Source organism: Salvelinus namaycush, chromosome 3, assembly GCF_016432855.1.
Source record: "Salvelinus namaycush isolate Seneca chromosome 3, SaNama_1.0, whole genome shotgun sequence".
In the NCBI taxonomy this organism is placed as follows: Eukaryota; Metazoa; Chordata; class Actinopteri; order Salmoniformes; family Salmonidae; genus Salvelinus; species Salvelinus namaycush.
The window spans coordinates 43,125,528-43,139,704 of record NC_052309.1 but is presented as its reverse complement, the minus strand read 5'-3'; the positions used below and the strand labels follow the sequence as shown (position 1 = coordinate 43,139,704).

Below are 14,177 nucleotides of genomic sequence, written 5' to 3'. Positions count from 1 at the left end.
ATGACAGTAAGTAGCTTTGGATAAAAGCGTCAGCGAAATTGCAATATTATTATAGACGGACGGATATATCATGCATTTCCACCACCCTCCTCTCACTCATCCTCTCCGCTTTCATCCTCCTCTGTGAATGGGGCGAACGTCTCGTCCTCTGCTCTTGGACGTCTCGACAAGCATGAGATACTTCGTGACGTCTACTGAGTCCGAGGGGGCGTGTGCTGTGTAGTAAAACGAAAGGGCACTGCACACCGACTCTAGTTTATTCAACCCACACTGAGAGAGGTGGAACCTTATGCAACCGAATCGGCCTCAGTCTGCAGGCAGTGATATTCCAGATTGAGTTTGGGGTCTAATGTTATTCTGGTAGGCAAAGTGCCGGTTGGGGCCTATATGTTTCTGTTTATTTATAAATAAAGGCTAGTATATAGGCTTGACTACCTGATCTATAGGGTTGTCTCACTTCTGACGGACTGCAAATCGCGACAATTAATCATCAACGCCTGTTTTATTTGATCATTAAAGTGTTTCGAAGGATTAATTGAACACCTTGTCCTCGATGAGAAGAACATTTTCCTTACCAAGTGCAACCACGTTACACAGGGACCAGCTACTGTTGCACCCGCGGTAGACAACTTTTCAGCATCGCCACCTCTAATTGATTGTATCGTCTGCTGTATAGACCGTAGCCTACACCGCCATCATGCCTAGTATGCGACAGTCGTATACCGTCACGGTGCCCGAGGAGCCGCCGGTCACCGCATTCCCCTTCATAAAGACGGACCTGCGCAGGAAGAGTCCTCCAATGTCGCGCTCAATGTTGGTGTCCACATTTGTGGGTCTTCTTATTAATCAAGCCAAGGTAAGTGCGCCTATTCGGTATGCAAGCAAATGCATATTCAGGTAGCCGGTGCCCAAATTGTGACTGAGCGAATATATTGTCAGACGATTTTTGATATTAGGTTAATGGGCCTATTTCATATTTACATTTATCATCGGATAGATTTGTTTTAGTTACAGGCGAAATTTCCATCAACAACATACACCTCAGGAAAGGATAATGTTGGCAGCTATAGTCTACGTACTTACGTAACAATATCACTTACCCTGTCAGCAACAGATTAAATGTGTTATGAAATTGCTTTTAGAGTTTGAGCCCATTAAACTACACTTTCCACGTTGGAACTTGGAATCTTGACGGGTCCGTGGCTTAGTTATTGATTTGCCAAAGCAAAAGTGAAGCAAGGCTAACTTAAATTCTGCACCTGTAGGTCGAATAGGCAAGCCTACATCCTCTCCAAAAAAAAGTTACACGTTATTTCGACACCCGTGATAATATAAAATAATAGAATTACACTTTTGTGTGGTGGAATGTTGTCATCCTACACAGGCCAATATAGGCTCAAGGCTGTTGCATTGTTAACAAATGTGGATCCAAATATGGTATGACAGCCAGCATTCAATAGCAATCGTTTCAATCCAATAAGAATAGTTTCACATTATGTTCAAGTCATCGGGCATCTGAAAACAGTGCTCGAAACAGCTGCCTGCCTGTCAATTTACTGTAACCTCGTGCAGCTGATTTGGTTACATAAATCTGCAGTTTAGCAGTTCTTACAGAGCATCCTGTACACAAGCGTTTCTCAACCACGACCCCCTGGGTTACTCTGGGAAGTAACGACAGCAGTAACAGCAAAAGGTTGGGAACCACTGCTCTAAACTGAGTGCGTGCACCGCTGGCCGTAATGCACATAATATAGGCCTGCTTTCTTCTGTTCCAGCTGTGCTTTTTTGGCCCTGAATGTAGGCTACACTGTGCAGTACAGAGAATTAGTGACGGGACAAATGTGTGCCTTTCCCTTCTGAAGCTCCAATGCAACATGCACTATAGTCTACTGAAAGGAGAAGAATTAGGCCTAAAGAAAAAAGATAATAGTCCGTGCCACATCAATGTTAACACTACACAGTACTTTAAAGTCGTTCTTCAAATAATATGTGTTTTTTAAATAGCATATATGTAGGCCTAAAGACCTGTATAACATACCACAACATAGACAGGGGCTGTATGTATCAAGCGTCTGAGTACGATTTTGATTTAGGATTAGTTTAGCTTTTCTTATCATACGGAATAAGATTACATGGACCTTGGGGAACTGATCCTAGATCAGCACCCCTACTCCGAGACCCTTTATGAATACCGGCTGGTTAATCCTTACATGAATAACTCTGAGGAAATGACAGGATGACCCCTAGTGGACAAACCAAAGGCCCACAATGCCCTATAGCACCCTGTCTATCATTCCTTCTATCAGTCAAGGTCTCAACACAAAACCTTGCAATGAAACACCAAACAAACCACCATTCATAATCATTGCCCTCAGTGACTGCTGCTTAGCCCTTGAAAGTCAAACGTACCGCAGTATACACTTGACAAAGAACACTGTTTTACCTCACCGTGTTCCCTGGTTGATAGAGGAAAGTCCCATCAGCACTTGTGGGTGAAGATGACCTGATTTTGCCTATTGTTACATAACCTTGGGGTCTAATGTTATTCTGGTAGGCAAAGTGCCGGTTGGGGCCTATATGTTTCTGTTTATTTATAAATAAAGGCTAGTATATAGGCTTGACTACCTGATCTATAGGGTTGTCTCACTTCTGACGGACTGCAAATCGCGACAATTAATCATCAACGCCTGTTTTATTTGATCATTAAAGTGTTTCGAAGGATTAATTGAACACCTTGTCCTCGATGAGAAGAACATTTTCCTTACCAAGTGCAACCACGTTACACAGGGACCAGCTACTGTTGCACCCGATAGGGTATCGAGAACACTGTTATCACCATTTGACCATTTGGCCTAACAATTAGGGGCGTGACGTTGCTTTACGACTTTGAACGAACACCAATAAATAAGGAATGTCAGCCTGTGTCTCCAAGAATGTCTCGTCTTATCTCATGTACTGTACAGTAAGCTGTTGGTGCGTGGGTCCTCAGAATGGGCTGAGGGCCTAAAGATATGGATGTCCTTTACGGGGGACATCTAGAGAGCAGAATGTTCCTCCGTCAGCACCATCACAGTGACAAGCATCGCAGAACCGTAATGCAACATTATTGCTGCTTTGACAACATTATCAATGGTTCTAATACGTTATCAATGCTTTATCCACCACAGTTTTTAGTCTTATTGGTATGAGCAGTACAGTCCGCCTACGGTGTGGCTGCTGGGTGGTGCACCATATGCCAACTTTGTGGGTATGAGTGTGTGTATGAGAGAGCTATGAAGCGGGTTTTGTGTGTGTGCGCGTGCGTGTGTGCGCCCAGTCACAAGTTGTTTGGCTGTGACTAGTCCTGCAAAGCAAGGTTGGAGAACACAGCGTTCTCCCCACTCTTACACTTTCAACCTGTGCCAACCAATGGAATATCTGCCTCCTCAGAACAGATGGGCCGTTAGCCAATCAGGGCCCTTTATTGTTGGACCCCCCTCCATGTTCTGAGTGAGCCACATGCCAATAGAGCCCATTCTCTACAGGCCTCTCCTCAGTAATCACTGTAACAGTGTCCCTGGCGCTGGTGTTATTTCTACCCAGGGTGTGAGAAACTGACCTGTGCATGTGGCTCAAGCCATATGGTCCGTCTCAGCGCTAACGATGAGGAGTGGGCCCAGACACGCTCTCTGAAGGGCCATGTAAAGCAGCACTGTCTGTACTCAGTACTCACACTCCAGCTCAATGAATTTGGCCTTTAGTCAGTGCCTGCACTGCTCTACCAGTGGAAAGTGAACTATGAGAAAGAAGTATGAGGAATTTGGTACCTGTATGGGTGTGAGAAGTGGCATTGTGGTGCTACATACTGTACAGTATGTGGGGTGGGACAGGAGATAGTCACTGACTCACATGTATCTGACTGCTGTTTCTACTTCATTCACAGTGTGTGTGTGTGTGCATGTTCCTTTTAGGCCTGTGTGTGCCTGACTGTTTGTGTTTATACTGAACCCACATGCACGTGTGATGCCACCCCAGTCCTGTCAGCTGTGGCGTCAGGCGGGTGCTGCCTCCCGTAGGTGTTTCATTCGTCAGCAGATGTACCGATGCACTTTCACCAAACCCTCCACTTCAATCTGGACTAGCCTAGCTAGAACACTAGAGGAATATGTAATATTAATATGTAACTTCCAAGAATTTCCAATTCCCTGAAATGTCCCTCTAATACAGCAATGTGTATTACGGGGACACTGTATACAGCAATGTGTATTACGGGGGCACTGTATACAGCAATGTGTATTACGGGGGCACTGTATACAGCAATGTGTATTACGGGGACATTGTATACAGTAGGTTACATGTAGCAGTTAGCTTGGAAAAGCAACATTATCCATTAACCCATCTTAACCCAGAACTGGTGTAACCCAGTATTCAGGGAAGATTATGTTAACACATTATGGCTGATGGTGGGGGGTATATGTAGCTTACTACGACTGTGATATGTGGTTGTCTCACCTAGCTATTTTAAGATGAATGCACTAACTGTAAGTTGCTCGGATAAGAGCGTCAGCTAAATTATTAAAATGTTATGTTTCTGTATAGCACTTTGTGACCTGCTGATGTAAAAAGGGATTTATGAATACATTTGATTGATTAATGTAATGCACAATTATATTAAAAGTCTATAGTGTATACAGTAAAGCAACTATATGCTTATGGCTTAACCCAGTATTCAAGGAAGACCTGGTCTGTCTAGTGGGTTCCCGTAAGGTTAGACTTTGTGCACAGGGGCATTGTCATGCTGAAACAGGAAAGGCCTTTCTCCAAACTTTTGCTACAAAGCTGGAAGCACAGAATCATTTAGAATGTCATTGTATGCTGTAGCTTTAAGATTTCCCTTCACTGGAACTAAGGGGCCTAGCTCAAACCATGATAAACAGCTCCAGACCATTATTTCTCTTCCACCAAACTTTACAGTTGGCACTATGCATTTGGCCAGATAACGTTCTCCTGACATCTGCTAAACCCAGATTCATCTGTCGGACTGCCAGCAGGTGAAGTGTGATTCATCACTCCAGAGAACGTGTTTCCACTGCTCCAGAGTCCAATGGCTGCGAGCTTTACACCACTCCAGCTGACGCTTGGCATTGCGCATGGTGATCTTAGGCTTGTGTGCGGCTGGTCGACCATGGAAACCCATTTCATGAAGCTCCCAACGAACAGTTCTTGTGCTGACATTGCTTCCAGAGGCAGCTTTGAACTCTGAAGTGAGTGTTGCAACCGAGGACAGATGATTTTTATGCGCTACATGCTTCAGCACTCGGCGGTGTGGCCTACCACTTTGCGGCTGAGCCGTTGTTGCTCTTTGTCAGAGCTGCTAGGAGTACTGGGTGGAGGAGTCAAGCGCAGAGAGCAGGGTTTCAAGAAAGTGGATTTATTTTCCAATAGACAGGGAAAACGATCATGCCCTAAACACACGGGCGCATGAAAAGACGAGTCCAAAAACACCGGACTAAACTGTCCCGAGAAAATAATAAAATCCACATCACAATCCAACACCAAATAACAGAATACAAGCCCGCACAAAAGCCAGCGGGCTACCTGCCCTTAAATAGCCTACCCACCAAACTAAACTCAAAACAGGTGCACCCAATCAGCCCAAACTAACAGAAACAAAAAATAAAAGAATCGATGGCAGCTAGTAGGCCGGTGACGACGACCGCCGAGCGCCGCCCGAACAGGAAGAGGCACCATCCTCGGCGGGATTCGTGACACTCTTAGACGTTTCCAATTCACAAACAGCACTTACAGTTGACCGGGGCAGCTTTACCAGGCAGAAATTTGACGAACTGACTTGTTGGAAAGGTGGCATCCATGACGGTGCCACGTTGAAAGTCACTGAGCTCTTCAATACGGGCCGTTCTACAGCCAATATTTGTCTGTGGAGATTGCATGGCTGTGTGCTGAAATAGCCAAATCCACTAATTTGAATGGGTGTCCCTATACTTTATGCCATGTAGTGTATGTGTGGTGACAGTATTGACACTGACATTGACACAAGCTAAGTCTCTATAGTCTATACAGTGTAGAATTTAGGTTTATGCTTAACCCAGTATTCATATGAATGGGATTGAATAGGGACAGTTAATTGCTGAATTACCGAGTCATGTGTACAGTCGATCTCTCCGTACAGTAAATATTAAATAATTGAGATCCATTCCATCAAAACCAACATAGTAGTTGTAGGGCTACTCACTCTCTTACCCAGGGCACATCGCCCTGTGAATTCTATCACGTGGGCTGCTATAAAGTTAACACCTCAAGGGCGGCAGGTAGCCTAGTGGTTAGAGCGTTGGGCCAGTAACCGCAAGGTTGCTAGATCGAATCCCTGAGCTGACGAGGTAAAAATCTGTCGTTCTGCCCCTGAACAAGGCCACTGTTCGTCATTGTAAATAAGAATTTGTTCTTAACTGACTTGCCTAGTTAAATAAAATAAATACAAATCAAAAAAGGGTCTGTGACATCACCATGCGATAGGAGCCTGTTGGTGGCGGTGTTACTTTGCGGAATGGCAATGATTAGCAGAGCAGTGGCAGATTCCTCCAGTGATACTATGTCATATGTGATCCGTGTGGCAGGGTGTCAACCCGTGTGAGTGTATCACACAGCCCCGGGAGGCTCTCGCACGAATGCGGTATACGCCGCCAGACGCTGTCATATGTTCAGTATGCCGACTATTCTCATCCCAGCTCTGTGCTTACACCGTAGTAATACCCCACTGTTACTATAGTACTACCATACCCTTCAGACAACGTTACACCACTCCAGTGAACATCCAACATGTCAGTGTACACTACTGTCATCAAAGGCCATACAGTTCACGCACTGTGTATAATTAAGCAATAAGGCCTGAGGGGGTGTGGTATATGGCCAATATACCATGACTAAGGGCTGTTCTTACGCACAGCGCAAAGCGGAGTGCCTGGATCCAGCCCTTAGCCGTGGTATATTGGCAAAATACCACAAAGCCCAGAGGTGCCTTATTGCTATTATAAACTGGTTACCAACGTAATTAGAGCAGTAAAAATAAATGTTTTGTCATGTACCACGGCTTTTAGCCAATCAGCATTCATGGCTCGAACTACCCAGTTTATAATGTCCATGTTTTCACAACAGAGTCAAATACTCCGTGGGGGTAAATAGTAATACCACCAGTTTCTTTCAGTATTCACTGGATAGAGGGTTCTATTTCCTGACTCACAAGAGCAGGCTTAAACTGGTGACCTCGTGTTTGGTCCCATGTTCTTGTAAGTTGTCATGTACCATAGTGTGACTGAGTGAAGAAAGATTTCTGCTGTGCTCTAACCCGTGTCTCTCTTTCTTTGCCTCAAAAGAACTCCAAGAGTCCTCAAGGCCTGGTGGGACTGAGAAACCTCGGCAACACAGTGAGTAAACCATTACTTCAATCACTAACACACGAGTCTGTTTGTACACTGTGTTTATGTCTGGTCTGGTTTGTAGTGGATCTGATGTCGTCTATCCCCTCTCTCTCTGTCCTGGTGTAGTGTTTCATGAACTCAATCCTGCAGTGTCTGAGCAACACTCCTGACCTGAGGGACTACTGTCTGAGGAACACGCACCGCACCGACCTCAACAACAACTGCAGGGCCAAGGCCGCTCTCATGGAGGGTAAGGCACACTACTGATCCAACTAGGAGCACTTTACTTAAGCCTGAGTGTAAAGTGCATTGTTAGAATAACATTAGGGACGTTACCAGCTGTCAAATTCTGAAAAGGTTGGAAGTGGGCCAGTGTGGACTATTTGGTAATAAAACATAATAATAATCCATTATTTCCCTTAGGACAACATTGTGTAAAGAAGCACTAACCATGATTATGCAGCATCATTATCATCCTAAGAATATTTCCAGAACCACCTGGGGATACTATAATACTGACCTCTAATGTGTAACATAACCTCTATGCTTAATACTTGGACAGATTGTGTCGTAAATTGATTTGAAATTTATAGGAGCTATTCTGCGCAAGCACACACACACACACACACGGTTTGGAAATGATTAACATTTGAACAGTAGCTAAGGTCTGTCTGCTACCTGATTGTTATTCTTCACATGGCTCCTCTCCCCTGCAATGTGACCTCTGCTTCACAGTACAAGGGCTCTAAAAGTGGTCTCATTTTCTTTCCCCTGTCTCTCTCTCGCTCGGTCTCCCCGTCTCTTTCTCTCTCTCTCTCTCTCTCACACACACACACACACACAGAGTTTGCCAAACTCACTCAGACCCTATGGACGTCAGTCAGCAGCGAGGCCATCAGTCCCTCAGACTTCAAGACCCAGATCCAGAGATACGCGCCCAAATTTGTGGGATACAAGTAGGTTAATTCAGAAAAGGGCTGTGGTCTGTTCTAGTAATTATATTTCTATGGTCATACGTGTGCCGTGAGAACGCGAGTTCATAAATTAGTGTTAGCTATTAAAAACGGCATCTCGCTCTCTCTCCCTTTCCCAGTAAGGCATTAATGTATGTTAATATCTTTCATTTTCATTTCTTATTTTGTGGTTGAAAAAGAAAGCTTTTGAAATGAAATGTCTTTCTCTCGCTCTCCTCTAGTCAGCAGGACGCTCAGGAGTTCCTGCGTTTCCTATTGGACGGCCTTCACAACGAGGTCAACAGGGTCACAGTGAGGCCCAGGCTCCCGGCCGAGGACATTGACCACCTCTCGTAAGTCTCACCTGCTGTAGCACCAACCCAGGGGCATGTTCAGTAGTTTTAACCGTTTTGAAAAGGACAAGGAAAATCAGCGTTTCTTAGTGGACAAGCCTGGGTAGTCCCTTACCGTTTCAGCCCGTTTCCTTCTGTTTGGTGCCTACCCACTGGGCACAGACACTAATTCAACGTCTATTCCAAGTTGGTTCTACGTCATTTCATTAAAATGACGTGGAAAAAATGTTGATTCAACCAGTGTGTGCCTAGTAGATAATGAACCTGACCTGTTCTCCTAGGATTAGACATGCCTAGACATGCCTCATGATATTCAGGCAGTTAACTGCCTTTGTAATGAGTCATGTTTTATTGGTTAAAGATATTCTCTGGTACTTTTGTATACTTTTTAGCCAGTAGTTCTGAAAGTAGCGCACAAGAGCCAAAAGTGGTCCCTGAAAATTGTACACTACTTCACAAATGTGTTGATATGTGTAACACGTCATTGCTCTCTCTCTCTCCTCTACTGTGTGCATCTTGCTAGCTCTCACTCAAATGGCGAGAGGCTGTAACTAGAATTGCTAGGGGGCTGGCCCACGTGGGGGTAAATGTAGGGAAAATGGCATAGGACAGCCTCCAGAAAACAGTTGCTTTCAAACTAGGTATTTCGTGGCTAATTGAAGTAAGTCAGTAATTCTGTTAACAGATTATGCATGCATGAACTACACATTGCCACATACAGCCCAAAGCTGCAGGTTTCAAAAAGACTTACTAGTCAGCAAAGTACCAGAGCATGTCTTTAAGTGCTTTTTTACCAAGACTGGGTGCCCCAGTTTAAACCTATCTGTATTAAAGAGGAGTGTGTCTGTTGTAGAGGACAGCTTGTTTGACTGTAAACTCACTTGGGATCTGTGTTAGAGAGGACCCAGCTAGCACATTTGGTTCCTTGGAAGTTGTGGGAATGTACGTTTTTGGTTTCCCGTTGGTTCTGTGAACGAAACGTATGGCTTCCTGACAGGGGAATCATATTTTGTTTTTAAGTGAAAATTTAACCTGTTCTGGGAACATCCATTTTTACGTTTCAGGGGGGTTCTGAGAATGTTTTACTATGGTTCCCTGAAAGTTTTCCTGGAAGGTTTTATTAACGTTCTGAGAATGGAAATGATAGGTTATTTGAAGGTAATTAAATAACATTCTGAGAACATGTTTCAATAAGACTTTTAATAACACTGCTAGCTTAGTTTGGGTTAACGGTTTTGAGCTCCAAGCACTGATAGGACACATGGAAATGAATTTGCTTAGGCATTAACCTATGATTTTCTGTTCTCTATCCATGGAATTAGTTCACTACGCCACCAGGATGGAGCTAGCATGCCATGTTTTTTTACGCATACAATGCTGTTCATTTTAGTCCATTCAAACGGACCCTATTTCAAAGGAAACACAAAGTCATTAATATCACCTGAATACACTTAACAAGAAGAGGATAGAGTTTTTTTTTGACACAGAACAGAATGTATATGTTTTTCAATAACATTATGAAAATGTTTTTTTTGTGTTTTTTATGGAATGTTTTCTTAATGTTCTGAGAACATTACTTTAAATAGAAGCATGCAGAAAACGTTCTGCTGAAGTACTGAAATCCCCACAGAAGAACGTTGTTTCTTAGAACATAACTTTAAATATAACCATGAGTAAACCTGCAGAAAAAGTTATGCTGAGGTACTGAAATTCCTACGGAAGAACATTGTTTCTTAACGATTTGAGAACATTACTTTAAATAGAGTCATTAGGAAACATGCTGAAGTACTGAAATTCCCACAGAAGAACATTCCCACTGGGCACAGACGTCAATTCAACGTCTATTCCACGTTGGTTCAACGTAATTTCAATGAAATGGAAACAACATTGATTCAACCAGTGTGTGCACAGTGGGTTGTATCTTAATGTTCTTTGAACTATTTCAGAACATTCACAATGTCAAACCAGTTGGAGAACGTTCTTAGAACATTACAAAAATGTAAATGAAATGTAGCCATGTTTGAACTTATGGGAAACGTTCTGTTAAAGTAATGAAATACCAAGAAAATACTGGGGGGGGGGGGGGGGGTTCAAGTTCCCTTAATGTTCTGAGGATCTTCCAAAAGCCAAGCAACTATCCTGCTCCATTCCCAGAAAGTTGTGGGAAGGTTGCATGCAAAATAACCATAGGACAACCACGCTCTCACCAGGCTCTAAGAAACATATGGTTCTCAGACCATTATGTGCTAGCTGGGGAATGTATGTTCTAGAGTACAGGTTGTTTGACCGTAAACTGACCTGGGATCTGTATTAGAGAGGAATCTGTCTGTTCTACAGGACAGCTTGTTTAACGTAAACTGACCCAGGATCTATGTTAGAGAGGAGTGTGTCTGTTCTAGAGGACAACTTGTTTGACTGTAAACTCACCTGGGATCTGTGTTTGTCTCCTCCACAGTGACAATGAGAAAGGGAAGAAAATGTGGAACAAATACCTAGAGAGAGAAGACAGCAAAGTGGTCGGTGAGTGACTGAGAAAAAGTGTGTGTATTACAAGTGTGTGTGTGTAATGTCCAATGTGTATCATCGTGTGTGTGTGTGTGTGTGTGTGTGTTTCTCTGTGTAGATCTGTTTGTTGGCCAGCTGAAGAGCTCTCTGACCTGCAGTGAGTGTGGTTACTGCTCCACAGTGTTCGATCCATTCTGGGACTTGTCACTACCCATCGCTAAGGTCAGTGTACACACACACACGTACACACTCAGACATGCAAGCAGGCATGGACACACACACACACACACACACACACACACACACACACACACACACACACACACAAAGAAACAGTGAAAGCTGTGTCTGACTGAGGGTGTTTGTGTCCGCAGAAAGGTTCAGGGGAGGTGAGTCTGACAGACTGCATGCGATTCTTCACCAAAGAAGATGTACTGGATGGAGATGAAAAACCGGTAAGGGACTACTGCTCTTGGTGTGGGTGTGTGAGTGAGACTGTGAGTGAGTGAGACTGTGAGTTTCTGCATGTAATGACCAAACCCTCTCTTCCTCCAGACATGCTGCAGGTGTAAAGCCAGAAGGAAATGCACTAAGAAGTTCACTATCCAGAAGTTCCCCCAGATCCTTGTGCTTCGTATCCTTTCTGCTACATCATATTGGCCTCCCCAACATTGGTTCCCCTAACAATTAAATTACTCTCAATCTTGTAGTAGTACAACTTCATAGGATGTAGAAGAGTAGCAATAACACACCATAACCAGAGCTAGAATTAACTGTTTCTAATTAATTAATTCTAGGAACTTTGCAGCCAAAATCATTGTAATGTTATGTTTCAAAAAGTGTATTGAATGTCTATGGTTCTGGGATTAACCCAGTAGCCAGCTGAGCTATGAAAGCTAGGTATAGCTCAACGCTACTTCAATATCTATATATGCTGCTATGCTATGAATAGCTACTGTATCTATGCTACTATGCTCGAGCTGTACATGTGCTTGTCCTTAACGGAGCCTGTCTCCCAGACCTCAAGCGCTTCTCAGAGAACCGCGTCCGAACCAGTAAACTCTCTACCTACGTCAACTTCCCCCTCAAAGAGCTGGACATGAGGGAATTTGCCTCCGAGAACAGCAGTAAGTAGTACCCACACACACGAAACAAGATCTGTAAATAGGCTAGCACTCTGTCTCCAGCTACTTTAATATTTTTAGAATTGCTTTTAGTGCCATTTCTTGATTATTGAGTGGTCTAATATAAGCACTGGTTCGACTGACTAGATCAACTGGCTTCATTGAACTCAGGGCACATACAGTACACACACACACAGTTCAACTGACAAATCTTTATAGTCTATAGATTTGCCATCCTCTTTGTTAAATCAGGCTTAAAACAGACATTGTCTTTAAATAATGATGGGGTGTCTGTTGAAACTGAATGAAGGCCTCAGTGATGTCAATGACATAACACTAATCTCTGTCTCTCTCTCTCTCTGTGTGTGTGTGTGTGTGTGTGTGTGTGTGTGTGTGTGTGTGTGTGTGTGTGTGTGTGTGTGTGTGTGTGTGTGTGTGTGTGTGTGTGTGTGTGTGTGTGTGTGTGTGTGTGTGTGTGTGTGTGTGTGTGTAGTGAACGCAGTGTATAATCTCTATGCGGTGTCCAACCACTCTGGGAACACGCTGGGTGGCCACTACACAGCCTACTGCAGGAACCCAGCCCTGGGGGAGTGGTACAGCTACAATGACTCCAGGTATGTAATGACGCCATGATGTCCCCTCCACCCTATATAACCCCCTAACATTATCATACGACCACTAGGTGTACATTTTACGACTCGGAGTCAATGGCTCTGTTTTCGGTGTGTTTGTGTCTGTATCTCTCTATATTTCTATATCTCTGTGTCTATAACAATGCTCTGACTAACACGCACTTGTTCTCTGCGCCCTCCCTACAGGGTGAGCCCCATGTCATCCAGCCAGGTCCGCAGCAGTGATGCCTACGTGCTCTTCTACGAGCTGGCCTCCTCCTCTCATTCACGCCTGTGAAGCTACATGTCATGGACATATAGGCTACGTAAAGCCTGGCAGCCTGGTCATATGGATAATATATGGACTACATAGATCTACACAGCACCTGGATCCTATGCAACGAGCCTAAAAGGCCTGTGTCTGGTCTGATAGTTGATTTTTGAGCCTTGCTCTGTATATATGTATACAGTAGCCCTTGGCACCATGGATTCAGCTACAACACATAGGCTGCACTTCCAGGATACAGATATTGAGTTGATGTTCAACCATAGCTGTTCTCCTGGGGACGTTGGGAAGAGTGGGTGTGTGCGTGCGCAGTCGCCATGCCGACAGTGAAAATATATATTTTTTATGCACTACAACGAGGTCTCTAAGACCCTAAACCGGAGTTTCGGCATTCACTTCAAGGTCACCACTGAGACATGAAAGACTATCACGTAACCTTCTGTTCTGTAAATTATTCTATTTAAACAAATGTCACCATATTTGTGACTTTAGAGATGGATGGATGACTCTAGCACCATCTGGGGTAGAACGAGGTCAGTGTTTGTCAATGCGTGTATGTACAGTTGTAAAAGGCTTAAACATAACTAGGAATTACTTCAAACAGTATTTGACTTGGGTTCCTATACTATTTGAAACTCTTTCAAATACTTTGAGCTTTTGCTTAAGCCTGCCTGGGGTGCCAGGTTTGCAGGGTTTGCAGAGCACGTTTGGGACTTTTCCATATGTTCCATTGCAACAGGAGAGCTTAATCAAGCACAGCTAAAGTATTTGTAATGATTTTAAATAGTATTTGAACCCAGGGTCATATTTATTAGTGTAAATAATAAAGGGTTTTTTTGCTACAAAATCTAGAGTTTGTTATTGGACAAATTCAGCTAATCCCTAACCCATTTGGTCTGTATTCATCCGTTTGGTGTCTACGACCCTGAT

The 14,177-nt window shown here is 43.8% G+C and overlaps 1 protein-coding gene across 2 annotated transcripts in view; it reads left to right on the top strand.

The window, feature by feature from the left end:
* Positions 1 to 14,087, top strand: part of LOC120031641 (ubiquitin carboxyl-terminal hydrolase 2-like) — a 44,982-nt gene extending 30,895 nt beyond the window's left edge. The window contains exons 1-12 of one of the 2 annotated variants that reach the window (XM_038977449.1): positions 285 to 856; positions 7,371 to 7,421; positions 7,542 to 7,665; positions 8,260 to 8,371; positions 8,611 to 8,721; positions 11,177 to 11,241; positions 11,345 to 11,448; positions 11,601 to 11,681; positions 11,782 to 11,860; positions 12,246 to 12,353; positions 12,844 to 12,964; positions 13,169 to 14,087. In XM_038977449.1, coding sequence (XP_038833377.1) covers positions 698 to 856; positions 7,371 to 7,421; positions 7,542 to 7,665; positions 8,260 to 8,371; positions 8,611 to 8,721; positions 11,177 to 11,241; positions 11,345 to 11,448; positions 11,601 to 11,681; positions 11,782 to 11,860; positions 12,246 to 12,353; positions 12,844 to 12,964; positions 13,169 to 13,259 — 1,206 coding nt within the window. In that variant the 5' untranslated portion in view covers positions 285 to 697 and the 3' untranslated portion in view covers positions 13,260 to 14,087. Of the gene's footprint in view, positions 1 to 284; positions 857 to 7,370; positions 7,422 to 7,541; positions 7,666 to 8,259; positions 8,372 to 8,610; positions 8,722 to 11,176; positions 11,242 to 11,344; positions 11,449 to 11,600; positions 11,682 to 11,781; positions 11,861 to 12,245; positions 12,354 to 12,843; positions 12,965 to 13,168 lie in introns of those variants that run through there. The other variant, XM_038977443.1, reaches the window with a different exon arrangement.
* The last annotated feature ends 90 nt before the right edge of the window (positions 14,088 to 14,177 follow it).